The sequence below is a fragment of the Neovison vison genome, chromosome 4 (genome assembly GCF_020171115.1).
Source record: "Neovison vison isolate M4711 chromosome 4, ASM_NN_V1, whole genome shotgun sequence".
Lineage (NCBI taxonomy): Eukaryota > Metazoa > Chordata > Mammalia > Carnivora > Mustelidae > Neogale > Neogale vison.
In genome coordinates this window covers 158,406,227-158,424,333 of record NC_058094.1, presented here as the reverse complement: position 1 = coordinate 158,424,333, position 18,107 = coordinate 158,406,227, and the positions used below count along the sequence as shown (strand labels likewise).

The 18,107-nt window shown below is 37.5% G+C and overlaps 1 protein-coding gene across 4 annotated transcripts in view; it reads right to left on the bottom strand.

The window, feature by feature from the left end:
- CDK14 (cyclin dependent kinase 14) overlaps positions 1–18,107 on the bottom strand; it is a 570,565-nt gene that overhangs the window by 427,539 nt on the left and 124,919 nt on the right. For all 4 annotated transcript variants that reach the window (XM_044245987.1, XM_044245990.1, XM_044245988.1 and 1 more), the window contains one exon: positions 7,672–7,917. In XM_044245987.1, coding sequence (XP_044101922.1) covers positions 7,672–7,917 — 246 coding nt within the window. The remainder of the gene's footprint in view (positions 1–7,671; positions 7,918–18,107) is intronic.

Sequence of the window (18,107 nt, the reverse complement as noted above, 5' to 3'; positions counted from 1 at the left end):
ACCCTGCCATGAAAGAGATGCTCTTGGCCTTTGCTAGCTCCAATTCACTGTTTTGCAGTTAACAATGGCAGCTAGTTAATATCAAGTGTTTGCTATGTGCCTGGCTTTGAGTAATCACTTCAAAAACAGCACCTAAATTTAATCCCCGTAACATCACCCTGAGGTTGGTTCTATTAGTATCCTCATTTGAACATGAAAATTTTAAAGACTGGAGAAGTAAATAACTCATCTAACATCCTATAGCTAAAGGGAGAGCTAGAAGTCAAATGAAGTTAATTAGAATCAAGGATCTATTTTCTTTACCACTTCTCCATTGGTGGAATCTTCCCATGAAGACCTAATCCTCATGGAAGAGGCATTAGATTATGAATAAATTTGTCATCTACTGAAACCCCACTCCTAAAAGCAGGGATGGATTTTTTAACTGCATTTTTATACACTGCATGAGTATACCTCTATGCTCATTCTAATGATCCCATGACAAGGCTATAGGAATGGCCACAGTTTCATACTGAATTCATGGAAAATAGATTTTAACCTTCATATATGATTCCCTGCTTAAATTACTGATGATGCCCTGAATTGCAAGAAAACCACAATATGCACTACTGTATTATATTATAATTTTGAGAGTGGATGTGAGGGTAAGGTAGGAAGCATTTGTGTGACTAATTAAACAAGAATTTCAAGTGAAATCTTCCTTTGCTAATTTTCCTTCTGCCTTTGATCTCAGAAAGAGGCTCTATCATCCTGTATGTCTCGCCTGATTACACAGTTACACTAAGGTAATCCACGGTTGATACATAACTTGATTACAAAATAGATCTAGCTGCTACACAGAGAGAGATATTCAAGTGCCACAGGTGATAACAACCGAGGAAGGGGCTTGGTTGTATCTAGGAAATGTTCTAGCCAGCACAAGAAGGAGGCAATACCAAGATAAGACACACTCCTTCCCCCCCTACCCCAATGATAAACACCTGAGAATGTTAGTTGGACTCTCAAGCCTGCTCCTTCTTTCCCTCTTCAGACTGGGCCTGCCTATCATGGATACAGATTTACCTGGAGATGGGAGGAGGTACATTTGGAGCACTCTGTGGTACAATGTATACAGGACTTTAAATATGAATTTCTGAAAATATGTTCTCTTTAAGCTTAGCTTATGATAGCACAGCTCAATGAAATCCGTTCTAAATTGGGCAAGTAAGACAGGCAGTCTCCCATAGCACTTTCAATAGCTCTAGCTATTGAGGAGCACAGCTGGGATGGAGGAGGTGGTAGGAAAAGGGGAAAGAAAGCGTGCCCTGCCAGTGACTGTAACAAACACTACCCAGGGAGGAAGCCCAGGAAGATCACATACTCAAGAAATGTCTTAAGTAAATAAAAGTTGTCAAATACCTCTTGAAATATACCAGTTCAAATAAAATCACAATTTTGAAGTGCTACCGTCTATAAACAAATTCAAGAAGTATACAGATGAATGTGATAGTCTCTGAGGTCAAGGTATTCTGGGTTTCTCGATTTGAGTCAGGATTCCTAGCAATGACCAGTATGTGTACAGGGGAGAGATATATACCCAGTTGGGAAGACGTGGTATCATATAATACACGCATCACAGTAATCCCAAGAAAAAAGAACAGCTATCCTGTTGTCCTCACTAAAACGGACTCAGTGCAATGCCACACCTGTGCTCACTTTCTCCCTCCTCAACAGTGCTCTCAGAGCCTATTCAATTGAACTAATACTCCAAAGAAATAACAGTAAAATAAATATATGGCATTAATCTCGCTGGACCTTGGGTAAAGGGATTATTCTGGTGTCTATTAGCCTTTAAAAATTTTTGTAACAAAATCTGTCCTAAAGTTCCCATGCCAGTGGGTATGAAATGATCAGACCCATACACCACTGAATGGGCTATAGAGTGGTATTACATAGGAAGTGTTACTGCCTCCATTTTCTGCCCAGTAAGGAATCCAAAGGAAAAGAGTCTTTCTGTAAAAGAGAGTATCATAAAATACCCTCTTCCATTGCAACGGGGGAGAGAGCAGAAAGGCAGTAGGTAAAAAGAACTCAAAATAAAACAGTATTATAGCACCATGCTAAAAGAGAAAAGAAACCATTTCCAACTTGAGGAGAAAAGAGCAAAGACATTTTTTTCTAAGGCATATTGGATGGAGGCAAAAACTCCTACAAAGAAAAGAAAGCAAAGCAGCTTCCACACAAAGTAATATAAGTGGTCTGATATATAAGAAAGACTTCCTGGGGTAGAACAGGAAAGGGTAAGTCCAGTAAGAAACTCAGGAAAGAGAATCTAAAGGAAATTAACAGTAAGAAACAGTGGAAATTTCTAATTAAACATGGTGGTTTTAACACATGTATTTATCTCTCCCCCTCACCAATCTGTACTAAACTGACAGTAAAGTCATAACTCACAAGAGCAAATAGAACAAGTAAGAAGAATGCAGACAAGATACAAAAAAAAAAAAAAAAAAATTGGAGATGGGAGACAGATGGATGGGAGGCTGCTGGCAAGGACAATGACCAAAGGCATAAATCAAGAAATCAGAATCCCAGAAACACTCAAGAACTGGAAACTGAACTTCAACAAGGGTCCAAAAGCGAAGTGCTTAGTTGGAGTGGGTTTAAAGAACAGGTCATTCCCCTGGGAACTTGCCTTTCTCAGTCAGGTGTCTGCCCTACACTGAACCCTGGCAGAGGCTATTCTCTGAAGAGGATGAACCACACAAGTCAGAACTGGGACACCAAGTACAGTGGAAATCACAACAAAGAGTCATACTGAATGGAAACAAAGCACAAGAAAGTTCGTGTAGGACTGGGAGACCCTGCGCCTCTTCTTGATCATCTCAGAAAAACAGCAGTTAGGCTTTCATATCCTAAAAAATCGACTAGTAAGTTTGCTCTGGGGATCAACTCAGCCAAGGAAAAAGATGGATTTATACTGACAATCTGATAGTCCTCCTATGAAATGACTAGGTCTTCTCCAACATTCCCTACGCTAAGGCCTCCACTTGACAAGCACCAGTGGCACAAAGAACTTCCTATCAACTATTTTGCACATTATTCATAATAGGAACTCAGTCAAGAGTTCTTTCCAAAGGCATGATCTAGACTCACCAAAATTAAAAATCTCATCAGACAATGCAGAGACCAAAAAAATAAACAGAAATAAAGAACTCAATGGAAACTCGAGATCATTTAGGGAATATAGTAAAAAATGAATAAACAAACAAACAAACAAAAACAGCTCTTCAAAATTCCCCCAAGCTATATTTAGTATATTCAAGTTTAAGATAGGAGACAATATATTATTCACTGAAAAAGAACAGGTTGATTTTCAAAAGAACATTTGAAGAAAAGTGCTTTTAATTTAATTAAAAATTAAATTGAAGCATTAAAAACTTTTTAAATGTCTAGAAAGCAGAGAAAACCAGAAAGAAAATTAACAAATAAATAATAAAGAACATTTTCTGAAACTGAAAGAAATTAATTCCAAAATTAAAAAGATTCCCTGAGTACCAAGAAAAAGATCTACATCAGGGATGAAAACAAAGTTCTAGAAGTTTCCACAAAGAATGAGTTAGGAATCAGAATAGTCTAGGGCTTAAAATAACAATACAGGGACTAGAAAAGAACAAAGCAATGTCTTCAAAAGGCTATGAAAAAAAATTATTTTCTAAACTAGAATCCTAAACCCAGATAATTAATCAAGTTACCAAGTATGAAAAATGGCATGGTCATATGTTCAGTGACATAAACCAAGAACAAGAAAGACACATGACCCAAAGCTTAGGTATTTAACATACAAATGATAGAAAAGAAGCTTTTCAGGAAGATGGTGAAGGGAAGCCTCAGGATAGCAGGCTTGGCGATCAAGTAGTCCAGACTGGATTAGAAGGACTGACAACTTCAAGGACAATCTCAAGGGGAGGAAAAACTGATAGGTTACCCTATTTTGATTTGTTTCAGAAGTTTCATAGTTTTACTAAATAATCTGGGACCTCAATTTGTAACTGAAATTATAATAATTCATATTATCAATTAGGAATAAATGAAGAGAAAACAATTTCAACTAAGAAAATCTAAAAGTTATGCAAAGAAGGATAAAGTTGCTAAATCTAAAGACATTGTACATCTAAAACTAATGAAACACTGTGTGTCTACTATACTTCAAGAAAAAAAATTTCTTTAAGTTCCTCAAGGAAAGAAATTCAATCATAGTATGTCATGTGGCTTTGCTAAGAACAGCATTTACAGCATCACAAGATTACAAACACCATGTATTAAAAGTCAAAAAGCAGGGGAAATAAATACATTTGGGGATAGGAACACAACAGAGAAAATCCTCTCTTGATGTGTTCCTCTGTACTCTGTAAATCGGTGGTTAGATCTCGATGCCTGCTCAGATTCAGGTTTAATTTTGTTGGTGCTCTGTGTAAACTTCTGTCAGAACATCATAATGCCTGGCTATTGCTCTTGGTGATGTCCACAAATACTGACAATCATTACCTACATGTATTACTTCACCAGGGATTACCAAATTGTGATTCCTAAATATATTATTCTTTCTTGATGTGGTACTGGGATTATTTTTAAAAGATTAATTCACAGTCCCCTCCCCCCATCAAAATCAGGTTATCACAGGGTAAATTTCACATAGGAATCACAGAAAATAAATGCTTAGTCATTTGCTTTACTTATCAGTTTTCAATAGTGATTCTTGCTTTTATAAAGGTTTCCCTTGGTTTTTGTATGCTAATTTATAACCTGCCCTTTCACTAACTTCTCTCTGTTTAGAGTATTTTCATTGATTCTTTTGGATTTTCCAGATACATCATCAAAAATCTGCAAGTAAAGATAATTTCACCTCCTTCTAACTTGCTTTCATTATTTATGAATAATGATGTTATTCATAACATCAGAATAATGTTATTCTGCTCTTTCGTCTCTTTTTTTTTCTCATGGTTTCGTACAGGATCCAACCAATAATTTTTCTATTGGTTATTTTAAGTAAAATTAATTACTGAGTAGTTTAAGAGAGGGGTGTGGCCAAGATAGCTTTTCTAGCTTCCTGGAAGTACTTTCATCTGTTTCATGAAGTTAAAAAATAAAGACAATCTAGCACACACTGAGATCCTCCCTCATCTGTTTTGCTCCAACATTTCTTTCTGAACCGTGCCTTTCCTTTGCACCCCCACTGAATGGGACCTACACAGAAGTCTGCTTGAGCACTTTCTATTCAGGGCCGGGCTTTGTCCTGGAACAGTGCTTCAATTTGACATTCTAGAGAAGCCACAGGAAGGCCAGCAGACTACTCCAATATTAGTAAACCACCCTGGTCTCCTTGCACTCACCTACTCACAGAAGCCATCAAAGTCCCTCCCAGTTGCTGTCACTGTCCTAAGAATGTCCCAACAAGTTGCCAGTATGTACCTGATGGCAACGGTGGGGGGTAATATTTCTGAGAATAGTCTCAAAGAGGAGTAGTCCTTTCCCCTTCCCTGATTTCCATCCTCACACTTCCTAATACCATGCAGTTCTGAAAACTATACACGGTCTGGTCTCCCTCACTTTTATTCTGAGGTGCATGGAGATTCTTGCCAATGGTAGCTGTTGTCACTATTACCTACTGGTTTTGTTTTTACTATCCTAGTTGTTCTAGCCACGAGAGGGGTTTCAAAACCTATGCCACTGCCATCCTCCCAGACTTGTCTATTTCATCTTTTAAGTTATGTTTCAGCATTACTTTAGTAAAGATAACATGGAACTTTAGAGGAACTACAAAAAGCATCAGGCAAGATTCAACTTTCCTTGATAAGAACCAAAACTAATTCCTTATTAAATATTAAAAATACGAAACTCCATGGTCATCATTTATATTATGATGCACACACTGACATTTACAACTACATTACCCCCAGTAGCAACAAGCACAGCCAGCACCCACATCCTTGTTTCTAACTACCACTTTCCAATAAAAGGAACTGAGATTCTTTGCAGAAATGGCTGGTTTTAGAATCTGGGGTTGAGAAAAACACAATATAAGCCAAAAGTGTCTTGTCTAGGACCAGAAGGTAAGGACGTGTTCAAAAAAACAAAGGGACAAAGACATCTCAAAAAGGCATAAAAGCCAACCTAAAAGAGCTCCCAATGGCTAAAGTAGAAAGAATCTGAGCAACAAAAGAAGAAACGCACCAGCAGATCATAACTAGTATTGAGATACAACACAGGACAGCTAGTTACATTTACATTTCAGATAAAAGGTAAATAATTCTTTAGTACGAGTATGCCTCACTGCAATATCTGAAAATGCCAATTTCTATATATCATTTTAGGTTGATATATAATATTATGATAACTATGTAGTAAAATATATACAATTCTCTTTCCATAACATAGGCTTAATCATTCCCAACAACTTCTTTCTCCTAAAATGCTACTAAATCTAAAAGTTTCCCAGGAGTTAGTGATGTATCTGTGACCTAGACAGATGCTACCTCGCACTCACAGACAAGACTATGGGGTCAGTTTGGGAAAAAAGCAGATAATCAATGCTCCTCACAAATGCTGCATTGATAATATTTATTTTGGTTTCATTAACACAAAATGTGACCAGATTTGTGCAGTGTCATACAGTTTAATTGAATTGAAGTGTCAATACTCTTCTAGCAGTTGACATTTCTGGCTCTGTTTGCCCTCAACAAATTTAATATTTAATATCTATAGAATGGCATGTTTCTTAGCAGGATGATAGAATCAAAATTCTCTTAGCATCCTCCTCTTACCATCTTAGAACAACTACTCTTAGAACATCTACTCAGAAGGTTCTTAAGTGTAAGCTAAATCTGAAAATTACTTAATTGTAAAAGATCATAAGGGTTTTTACAAGGCTAAATGCAAGCCAGTTTTAGAAATATAAGTTTCAGCAAAAATTTACGGTAAAAAATTCACCTCAGAACTTTATACCTTCTTAGGTCAAAAGGCATGCCTGGCCTTAATTTAGCATGAGTAAGAAAATTTCATTACAATGAACAGGATTTCTCCTTAAGGAGACCAATTTCAACATCTAGCTCTTAAATTTTAAATTTAAAAAATTTAAAATTAAAATTTTAATGGGGTTAAAGCCTCTGCCTTCAGCTCAGGTCATGATCTCAGGGTTCTGGGATCGAGCCCCATATTGAGCTCTCTGCCTGCCTCTCTGCCTACTTGTGATCTTAAAAAAAAAAAAAAAAAAAAACTGGAACAAGACAAGTGAATACACTTGAACATTTACTCTGAAATGACATTCTTCGTGAATTTGCCAAACCCACAACTATATTGCCCACAAAAACAGTAAAGTTCAATATCCTCTTCCAAGGGTTTGAAATACCAAAGGATCTTTCATTATAAATCCTCTAACTGGAAACAACTAGGGAAAAAAATGATTTTTCCAAAAATTAGTTGAATCATTTCTCATCTGCTTGCTGGGTCCTTATGAATAAAGAGCCTGTATATAGATTTGTGCTCTCTCTTCCCCCCAAAACACTGAACCACCCTGAGAGAGCGCACATAATAAGGCACCGAGAAAGCCCCTTGTCCTCTTCCAGCACAGCACCACGACTGTTAGGGGGACACTCCTTCAGCTTCCCGGCTGGCAAAGAGGACCGCACTCACCGAGCTGGGGCTGGAGTGCCGCCTAACTTTGGGAGACTCTTTGCCAGTGGAGGAAGACTTAAAGTTGATGCAAGCATTGTTCTCCGAATGCACCCTCTTCACTTGACTAGCTGGTTTCTCAAATGGGTCAAAAGTGCTCTGTGTCCTCTGAACCCTGACTTTTTTATCCTCAGGAATTGTGTCCAAGGGTTTGATCACTGAGTCCATTCCCGGGCAGTTCCGTGTAGACATCTTTGTGACACATATCTAGGAAAAAAGAAAGAAAGAAATTCAAAACTCCCCACTGAAACTTTAGTATCATGAAACACTCAATTTATTATTCTAGAAAGCATGCTGATTTCCATTTCAGGAAATATCCAGAAAGTCCACACTCTAAAAACAATACCAGCTTAAATCCCAGTATGAAAAACTCCTCATAATTATTCTGCTTTTAGGGCAGACACTAAAAATGCTGTCCATAAAATGGGAAGCTTAAGGTTCAGACTACTAGTCCCCTAATGTGGTTCTTGACCCCTGTCCCCATTTTTACCACCTGCCTGCAAGTGCAATGATTCTGAATCATTAGGAAGTTGGACAACTTGCCTTAATAATAGTAATTTTTTTTAATCAGTTGAGCTAAATCAGATGGGCATTTTAACTAACAGGCTATCATGGATGTAGCGAACACAGCTAGAGGAAAAGATCACCATGTATTTCAAAAGTAAATCCATCCTATCCTAAGTTCATCTCCAAACTGGAATATAAAACTTGAGCATATAAAAGAGGTAATGGTTAGAGATTGAAAACAGTATGTTTTCTAATGCCAAAACTAATGGATGCATAGAAATAATGCTGTAAAAAGAGAAACACTGAGTAGCACTCATTTCAAAATCCACAAGACCCCTATTTGCTTTCCAACTTCCCTCATTCTCTTGCCTGCCTGCTGCAGTCTCTCATTTTATTTTAGTCTCTGACTTTTGCCCCCATTGTTTCCTAGACTATGTTCTAAGCCTTTCATTCTTCTTATACTCTGGAGACTTTGTTGTTCTTATTAAATAATTTTATGGCATCTAGCTTGTCTGTGAAGCTAGGTAAACTTTACTATTCTCTTTAGAGGAAAGGTAATTCTGAAATTGCTTTTAAAGTTTTCTTTTTCTTGCTGTGAAGTTTCCCTATCTTTATTTTTTTAAAGCAGGAAAACAGAAGAAAATCCCATACTGCTAAAATAAAAAATATAAAGTAACTGAGTGTTACGTACAGGATGATTCCACATGAGGAATACATGTATGTATGTGTATGAACGCATACAGATACAGATATACATGCAGACTCAGAGACAGACACAGACCTAAATATCTGTATGTGTATGTGTGAGCACAGTGAAAGGAATAGAAGAAAACACACCAAACTGTTAACATAAGATACCTCCAGACATGTGGAATTGAACTGGTAAAGGGTAAGATTACTAATTTTTTATATGCCTCCCATTGTTTGAATTGTATAATAAACATGTCTGACAATGAAATTGTTTTAAACTGCTGAAGTAGGAAAGTAGATATAATTAAATTATGCCCTTCCTTAAAAATTTTTAAACAAACCAAAAAAAGGTTTAATTAAATCGTGGGGCACTTGGGTTCTCAGTCAGTTAAACATCTACCTTTGGCTCAGGTGATGATCCCAGGGTCCTGCATCAGCTTCCTGCTCAGCAGGAAGTCTGCTTCTCCCACTCCCTCTGCCCCACCTGCTCCTCCTCTCTCAATCTCTCTCTCTCTGAAATAAATAAATAAAATCTTAAAAAAAAAAAAAAAACTTAAGCATCAGTTCTGTCCTAAGTATGACTCAACTGCAAAGCACAGGTTGAATTTTAATTAAGTCAAATGAGAAGGATATCATCACACTTTTTAGCAAAGCATAATACTATTAAAGGAGTCTTGGTAAGATTTAAGGCACATTTCTCTATCCATGATCAAAAACTAACAATTTATCACAAGTAGATGAGATGCACTAAATATTTTTAAGGATTTATGTTTTCTTCTTAAGGATATGATAGTAAGAGGCAATAGATGTGATGTGGATATGAAACCACCCACATCACTGAGGCAAGTCGATTACAATAATGTATAAACACATGGGCCTGAGAAGTCAACAAACCCCAAGTATAAGAAAAACATGAAGGTACATCAAAATCAAATTGCTTTAAACCATTAATACGTTAAAAAGGAGTCAGAAAGGATTTAAAAGATTTAAGTATGACAGTAAGTATCTAGAAACTAAATAATACAATAGGAGAATTGGAAAGTATCTTGAACTAAATGAAAATAACACAAAATATCAAAATGGTAGAATGTAGCTAAAGGAGTACTTCAACTGGAGAATACTAAATGCATACAGTAGGAAACAAGAAAGGTCTCCAAGTAATGTGACTACACCTTAAAATACCAGAAAAAGAAGAGCAAGTAAAACTCAAAATAACTAGAAGAATGAAAATAATGAATAAATACCAGGATGTAAGTACACAAAATAGAAAACAGAAAGCAATAAAGAAAATCAATGAAACCAAAAGCTGGTTGGTTTGTTTTCAGAGAAGATTTTTAAAAAAATAAATAAACCTCTAGCCAGAGTGATAAGGACAAAATGTAAAAAAACACATACTGCCAATATCAAAAATTGGAGAGGCTTGATATCCTACAGACCTAAATATAATTATGAACAACCTTATGCCAATCAATTCAGCAACTTAGATGAAACAAATTCCTTAAAGGACAAAAACTACCAAAGCTCACTCCAGAAGAAACAGATAAACTAAACAAATCTACATCTATTAAAGAAATTAAATTTGTAGCCAAAAACCTTTCAACAAAGAAAAAGCAAGAGTTAGGCAACACTACTGGCAAAGTAAACCATACATTTATGGAAGGAAATTCTAGAGAAATTCTTCAAAAAAAAAAAAATTAATGAGGCAAGAATACTTCCCAACTTATTATATGAAACCAACATCACCCCAAACCTACAACCAAACAAAAATATTATAAGAAAACTATAGACTGATTGTTCTCATGAATATAAATGTAGAAATCTTTAGCACACATCTAATAAACTTAATCCAATAGTATGTAAAAAGGATAATAAATCATGAAAAAGTAGAATTAACCCCAGGAAGGAGAGTAAGGCTTAACATTCAAAAATGTGTAGGTTACCATTTTAGGGGTGCCTGGGTGGCTCAGCTGGTTAAGCGTCTCATTATTCATTTCGGCTCAGGTCATATCTCAGGGTTGTGAGATCAAGCCCCACCTTGGGCTCTGTGCTGGGGATGGAACCTGCTTGAGATTCTCTCTCTCCCGCTCCCTCCACTCCCATTCACAAGCACTCTTGCTCTAACACACACAAAATGCTCAGTTTACTATTTTAATAAATAATGGTAGAACGTTGTTTCTAAAACAGTTCCCAGCAATGGCCAGTTCTAGATATTCACACTCTTACTTAGCCCCCAGACCTTGAATGTGGGCTGTACTTTTTAACTTGTATCCAATAAACAGAATGGCAGAAATCATGGAATACCACTTCAGAGAAATAATTATAAAAAGACTATAGCTTCTGTATTGATACTCTTCCCCTCTCTCTTAGATCACGTAGTCCTAAGGAAGGCCAGCTGCTATGCCATAAGGCAGCCCTGTCAAGAGGCACATGTGCAGAAAGACTGGGGCCTGAAAACACCAACACGATCTGTGCTTTCAAGTACAACTACAGCTCTGGTCTATTGCTTGATCAGAACTTCAGAGAGACCCTGAGCCAGAGGTACCCAGCTAAGGAGTATCTATGACAGAAAATATTAGATAAACCATGTTTGCTATTTTAAGAAGTTAAGATTTGGGATAATCTGTTATGCAGCAATAAATAATACATAGATATTTTCAATCATATGATCACCTCAACAGTCTCAGAAAAAGCATCTGACAAAATCCAGTACCCATTTATGATAAAAACATTACCAATTAAAAACAGAAACACAGAATGGCTAAAATTAACAACATAGGAAACAAGAGGTGTTGGCCAGGATGTGGAGAAAAAGGAACAGTTGTGCACTGTTGGTGAGAATGTAAACTGGAGAAGCCACTGTGGAAAACAGTACGGAGGTTCCTCAAAAAGTTAAAAATAGAAATATCTTATGATACAGCAATCTCACTACAGGGTATTTACCCAAAGAATATGAAAACACTAACTCAAAGGAATACATGGATCCCTGTGTTTATAGCAGCTTTACAATAGCCATGGAAATGGAAGCCCTCCGAATGTCCACTGATAGATAAATGGGTAAAAAAGATGTGCTATATACATACAGTGAAATATTATTCAGCCATAAAAAATGAAATCTTGTCATTTGCAACACCATGGACAGAACTCGAGAGTATAATACTGAGTGAAGTAAGTCAGTCAGAGAAAGAGAAATACTGTATGATTTCACTCATATGTGGAATTTAAGAAACGGAATAAACAAGCAATGAAAAAAATGAGAGAGAGACAAATCAAGAAAGAGACTCTTAACTCTCAAGAACAAACTGATGCTTACCAAAGGGGAGGTGGGCGGGGGGTAGGTGGGTGAAATAGGTGATAGGGATTAAGGAGTGCACTTGTGATGAGCTCAGGGTGATGTATGGAAGTGCTGAATTGTATTGTATGTATTGTATTGTATTGTATGGAAGTGCTGTATTGTACACCTGAAACTAATATAATACTATATATTAACTAACTGAAATTAAAATACAAACTTGAAAAAAAGAGAAGAAAACTTCTTCAAGCTGAAAAAAAAAAGGGGCAGTGTGACATAAAAGTCAGTGGTGAGAAACTGAATACCTTCCTCCTAAGAACAGGAACAAATCAAGGACGTCCACTCTAATCACTGATTTAACACTGTATTATAAATTCTAGAAAATGCGGGGCACCTGGGTGGCTCAGTGGGTTAAAAGCCTCTGCCTTCAGCTCAGGTCATGATCTCAGGGTCCTGGGATCGAGCACCACATCTTAACATTTTAAGAAGTTAAGATTTGGGATAATCTGTTATGCAGCAATAAATAATACATAGATATTTTCAATCATATGATCACCTCCTCTCTGCCTGCCTCTCTGCCTACTTGTGATCTCTGTCTGTCAAATAAATAAATAAAATCTTTAAAAAAAAAAGAATTGATAAATAAGTTCTCAAGGGTGCAAGATAAAGATCAATATACAAAAACATTTGTATTTCTAGATATTAGCAACAAAAAATAGAATTCTAAAATTTAAAAAAAATTATAAAAAATAAAGACAATAAAAAACGATTTGTAAGAGCTTTGAACAATATAAAATATTTAGTGATAATTCTGACCAAATGTGTGCAAGATCTATATACAGGAACTATAAAACGTGGCTGAGAAAAATAAAACCTAAAGAAAGAAAAAAAGAAAAGAAAAAAATCCACAGGTCTTTCAATTTACTGTGACACTTTCGGGAAGAAGCTAATCTCTGTGTTTCAGAGATTATCTCTAGTTTCTTAATTTAAAAGGAGATTTACATATGCATATATAAATCAAGTGAGGCCATAAATGTATATAAAATGATAATATAAAAAGATGCAAACGTGGACTGAATTGATACATAGATAATGGGAAAATGGTGACCATATTTGGACTGCAACTCTATCCTTGAAAATAGCACCAGGAAGCACAGAGCCATAGAAACGTCTCTTTCTGCAAAGGAGAAGATGGAGCTAACCCTACATTCTATTAAACCCTATATTCTATTTTTTATTCAAGGTCTTTGAACATTCTTAGTAAAATATATTTTATCAGATAGAATACTGGATTTCCCAAATGTTTATAGCAGCAATGTCCACAATAGCCAAATGATGGAAAGAACCTAGATGTTCATCAACAGAGTAATAGATAAAGAAGATGTGGTGTATATATATACAATGGAATACTATGCAGCCATCAAAAACCCCCCAAAATCTTGCCATTTGCAATGACATGGAGGACACTAGAGGGTATTAAGCTAAGCAAACTAAGTCAATGAATAATCATATAATCTCTCTGATATGAGGAATTTGAGAGGCAGGGTAGGGCGTCGTGGGGGTAGGGAGAGAAAAAATGAAACAAGATGGGACCAGGGAGGGAGAAGAACCATATGAGACTTTTAATCTCATGAAACTAACTGAGGGTTAGTTAGTTGGGGGGTTGTGGGGGAGGGATAGGGTGGTTGGGTTATGGACATTGGGGAGGGTATGTGTTATGGTGAATGCTATGAATTGTCTAAGACTGATGATTCACAGACCAGTACCCCTGAAGCAGATAATACACTACATGTTAATAAAATAAAATAAAATAAAAAGAACATTGGGTTTTCTTCTATTATGTGAAAATCTTCTATGAGGGAAGTTTAACTATGCAGTATAAACTTGTAACACATATACACCAACACAGCTACAGCAAAATGTATTAGCAAGGACTAAATGACAAATGTCACTTCAACATGTCAGCAGAGGAAAGAAGAGCTAGCTGTAAGGACACCATCAAAGCTGAAAGAATGAACTTAATACTTAGTGAGTTCCAGGAATCACATAAACTCATATAAACCTTTCATTTGCCGTTCTTTGTGCTAACAGTTCTGACAAAAATAAGACTCACAAGGTTTTCTGTTAAGTTGAGGAGAAAGATGTACACTAACTGGAAATTTGGATAAATTCTCTGATATATATAAACAAGAGATATTATTATGGAATGTACTGCCAAGTAAGGCCTTATGTATTTCCTCAAGCTTTATATTAAGGGACCTACATTTTTATGTCCAGTCAGGTGGCCTCTCATTTCACAGACCTGTCTATGGCACACTGGATAATTACAAAAATCAGTGTAAACTATGCACTGTGGAAAACCAGCTTCTCTAAAGTGTTCTAACATGGAGGCAGAAGAGTGGCAGCCTTTTCCTAATTTTGATGGGGAAGAGTATTTCAACAAAATTTACTAAACTTTAAATATTTCCCATAAACATTCTTAAGCACTTCAAAAATCTATCGTTTTTGCCTTCTACCAACAAACAACAAAATACAAGCAGAAAATTATCATTAACATAAAGTAAACTTCCTTAAAATAGTATACTTGTATGGAAACATGCCAATGGTTGTGATTTTCTTTGTTACGTTCACCACATATTTCTTGCTAGTTAGTTCCTACTTCCTATGATACTTTTACAATGTATCCGTATCCCACAATGGTTTGCAGAGTCCCATTCTTTCCAGGTACCCCAGAAACAGAGCACATCTGAGACTGAGAATTCTTCTTATCCAGTTCCATACAGGCAAGAAGGTTGTCTGCATTACTGCCCTCTTCCCCACAGTGCCTCACACAGTGCCTTACTCAGTGCCTGGCCCACCAGAAAGCTCAGTAAGGTTCTGTCAAATTAAAAGATCACATGTGAGAAAGTTCATTCAAATAGGTAGTATTCTTGCTGTTGCTAATAGGACTGACACTATGAAACAATTCTCATCCGAAAGCTATTGTCAAAAAGACAGCAGTCTTGACACAAAAATAATAAATATACAAATTTATGCAAAAAATGCTATCAACAATTTTTTTAAGGACAATCTCCTTGTGATAGGCAGAATTCTAAAATGACACCTCATGTCCCTCACCTTTGGAAGGCAGAGAGCTCACGACTATGGCTCTCACCTTTCAATAATCCCCTCCCCTTTGAGAGTGAATACCACAAGCTATCATAGCTATGATTATATTCTGTGATGTGGCAAAGATGGAGATTATCCTGAGCGGGCCTGACCTCATCAAGGCAAGCTCCTGAAAAGCAGAGAGCTTCCTTCAGCTAGTTGTAGGAAAAAAGGAGCGATGTGATCTGGGTAGCCTGGAAGAAAACAAACACGTTACACTTTGAACTGAAATGGAGGCCACATGGCACAGCACGGGGTGAGCTGAGAGGGCTCACTGGCTGACAGCTAGCAGGCAAATGGGGACAATGGTCCTGTTGCAACCACAAGCAAATTATTTCTGCCAGTAACCAGCGAGCTGCTTAAGAGGATCCTGAGCCCCAGGTACGAACCACAACCATGCCCAAAATCTTGATTTTGAGAGAGCCTGAGGGCAGAGAAACCAGCCCTGCTGCGCCTGAATGTCTACAGAAACAGAGCTAAGAAGCTAGTACGTTTGTGGTGGTAAGTTACACAGCAATAGAAAACTAATACACTTGCTTAACTGAAATTGCTTGCAGTGCTTTGACATCTGAGCAGAATGTCTAATCTTAGGAATGTGTTGCAGATACCATTTTCTGAGTCTGATAGACTGTATCAGATCCAGGCAAAAGTCAGTGATGATTCTTATGGCCATTATCAATAAATGACCACATATTGAGAGTTTTCTCCATTAGCATTTTAAGCTCACAAACAAGTTCTCTACATAATTCAGGTTATACACAATTAACGCTGGTCTTCACGTTGCCTGGGCTTATGTGAATAACACCATTATCAGCACCTGCTTTGTACATGTATCTTCATCCAGGAAAGTAATCGATCCTTGAATTTTCCGCATAGGACAGAATGATTGTTCTGGAAAAGTTTCAAGTTTCCGATATTTGGGACAAACATCTTAAACGTGATCTATCCAGTTGTGTTAACCACAAGCAGAACAGAAGGAAGCATCCAGGCCCTTCATAAAGATATAGAGACAATCTCACGAGCTTGTCAAGCAACTCATCTTGCAGACTCCAAAGATAAGTCAGAGGGGTTGGGTCCACAGAGATGCAGGCCAGATGAAGGAAGAACAGCACTCCTTCCCCCGAGAAAGACACAATTTCTGGCAGCTTGAAGAATAAAATTATTGAAGAAACCAGGGTACACAAAGAGAAGAGTGAGCACACTGGAGTCCTAGCCGGGAAAGAGGGTTCTAGAAGTCAGGTTATCCACTGGTGCCACTCCCTGGTGCCTAAGTCGTCATCTGACTCCTTCTACCAGTCTGTCAGCAACCTCAATAAACATTCCCCCTACCCAAAGAGAAATCTCTTTCTTCCCACAACAAAATGCTTGAAGACACATAAAAGTCTTAAAGACACATAAAATCTAATACTTTAACAAAACTAAAGGACCAAAGCATGGTATATCAAACTGGGAAAAAAAATCAATGGGAACCCATAACCTCAAAAGGCAGATTTTTCCAACCACCAAACAGTAGCTCTTTGATGCATTACTAACTTTCATGTGTACCTCTAGCGCCCAGATTTTGGTCTATGTTCCAATTCTCCACTATGAAAAATAGAGGAATCCTTGAAAGGTAATCCAATTCCAGTTCACAGGGCAGGAAACACAAAACAGTTGTGAAATATCCAGCTGTTACCGGAAAACTAAGACCCTTTCAAAAATGTCAGGGGACAATGCTAGATTGGACAAAGGAGTCTGCCTATAGGGATTCCTAATAGCCAAACAGTGATTATGTATTTGGGCATCACAAGGAAAATAAAATCATGGTTAAATGGAACAAGCTGAGTTAGAGAAAGACCATTATGATTTCAAAAGAGAAAAGTTTTTATAAAGGGCAAAAGGCAGTTACGAAATAAAAGAGGCTTGAACATAATAGGATATGGTTGGTTTTAATCCATGGAACTAACTGCAGAGAATAAGAAGGAAGACAGGCAACTACTGCTAGAGAAAGGAGGAACCGTACCTGTAAGGACCTATTTAGAAACTGTCCCTGTTCCCCTTCCCCCAGAGGATTTACTTGGAGACAAGTCCTGGAAACTAGCTTCAGGTAATAAAGGCCAGATACAAGGGTTGGTCAGGCCGGGGGAGACATCCGATCAGTGGGGAGGTGCATACTGTCTCCTTGGTTACCAGGGAGTATGGGCCCCGCCCTTTGGGAGCCTTTTGGGCACCAATCTTAATCAAGGTGTAATAGGCTGGTTCAAATGTCTAATGGGGAAACTGTAACTCAATTGGTCACCTAGCACCACTGTGGAGTTTTCTGTGTGTGTTACAATCTCATTGGCTATCTGTGCGTGGCCAGGCCCAACCGCATGGCCTTTGCCCTTAAAAGCTAGACTGTGAAGTAGAAAAGGGTCGCCCTCTCTTGTAAGAGGTGCGGCCCAGAACGTTCGGTTAGATTCTTGATGCTTAGTGCGAAATAAAGCTTTGCTTTATTGCTTGACCTTCGCTTTGTATCAGTCTCGCTCCTTTAATCACGGACCCATTATTGGGGCATAACAGTAACCAAAGCAGGAATGACTGGTCAGGGCCTGAAGAGAGCCTAAGGAGCACTAGCGTAGGAAGGGCAGGGTACACTCTAATACCAGGGCAGGTCAATATAACACAGTAACAGACAGAAGAGCATGTGATGTTGCCTAAGCAATATTTACAAAGAACATACCTGGTAGAGAGAAACCAGATTACAAAGGAAACATCTGTGAAACCAAGGCAGGAGGCATTTTTC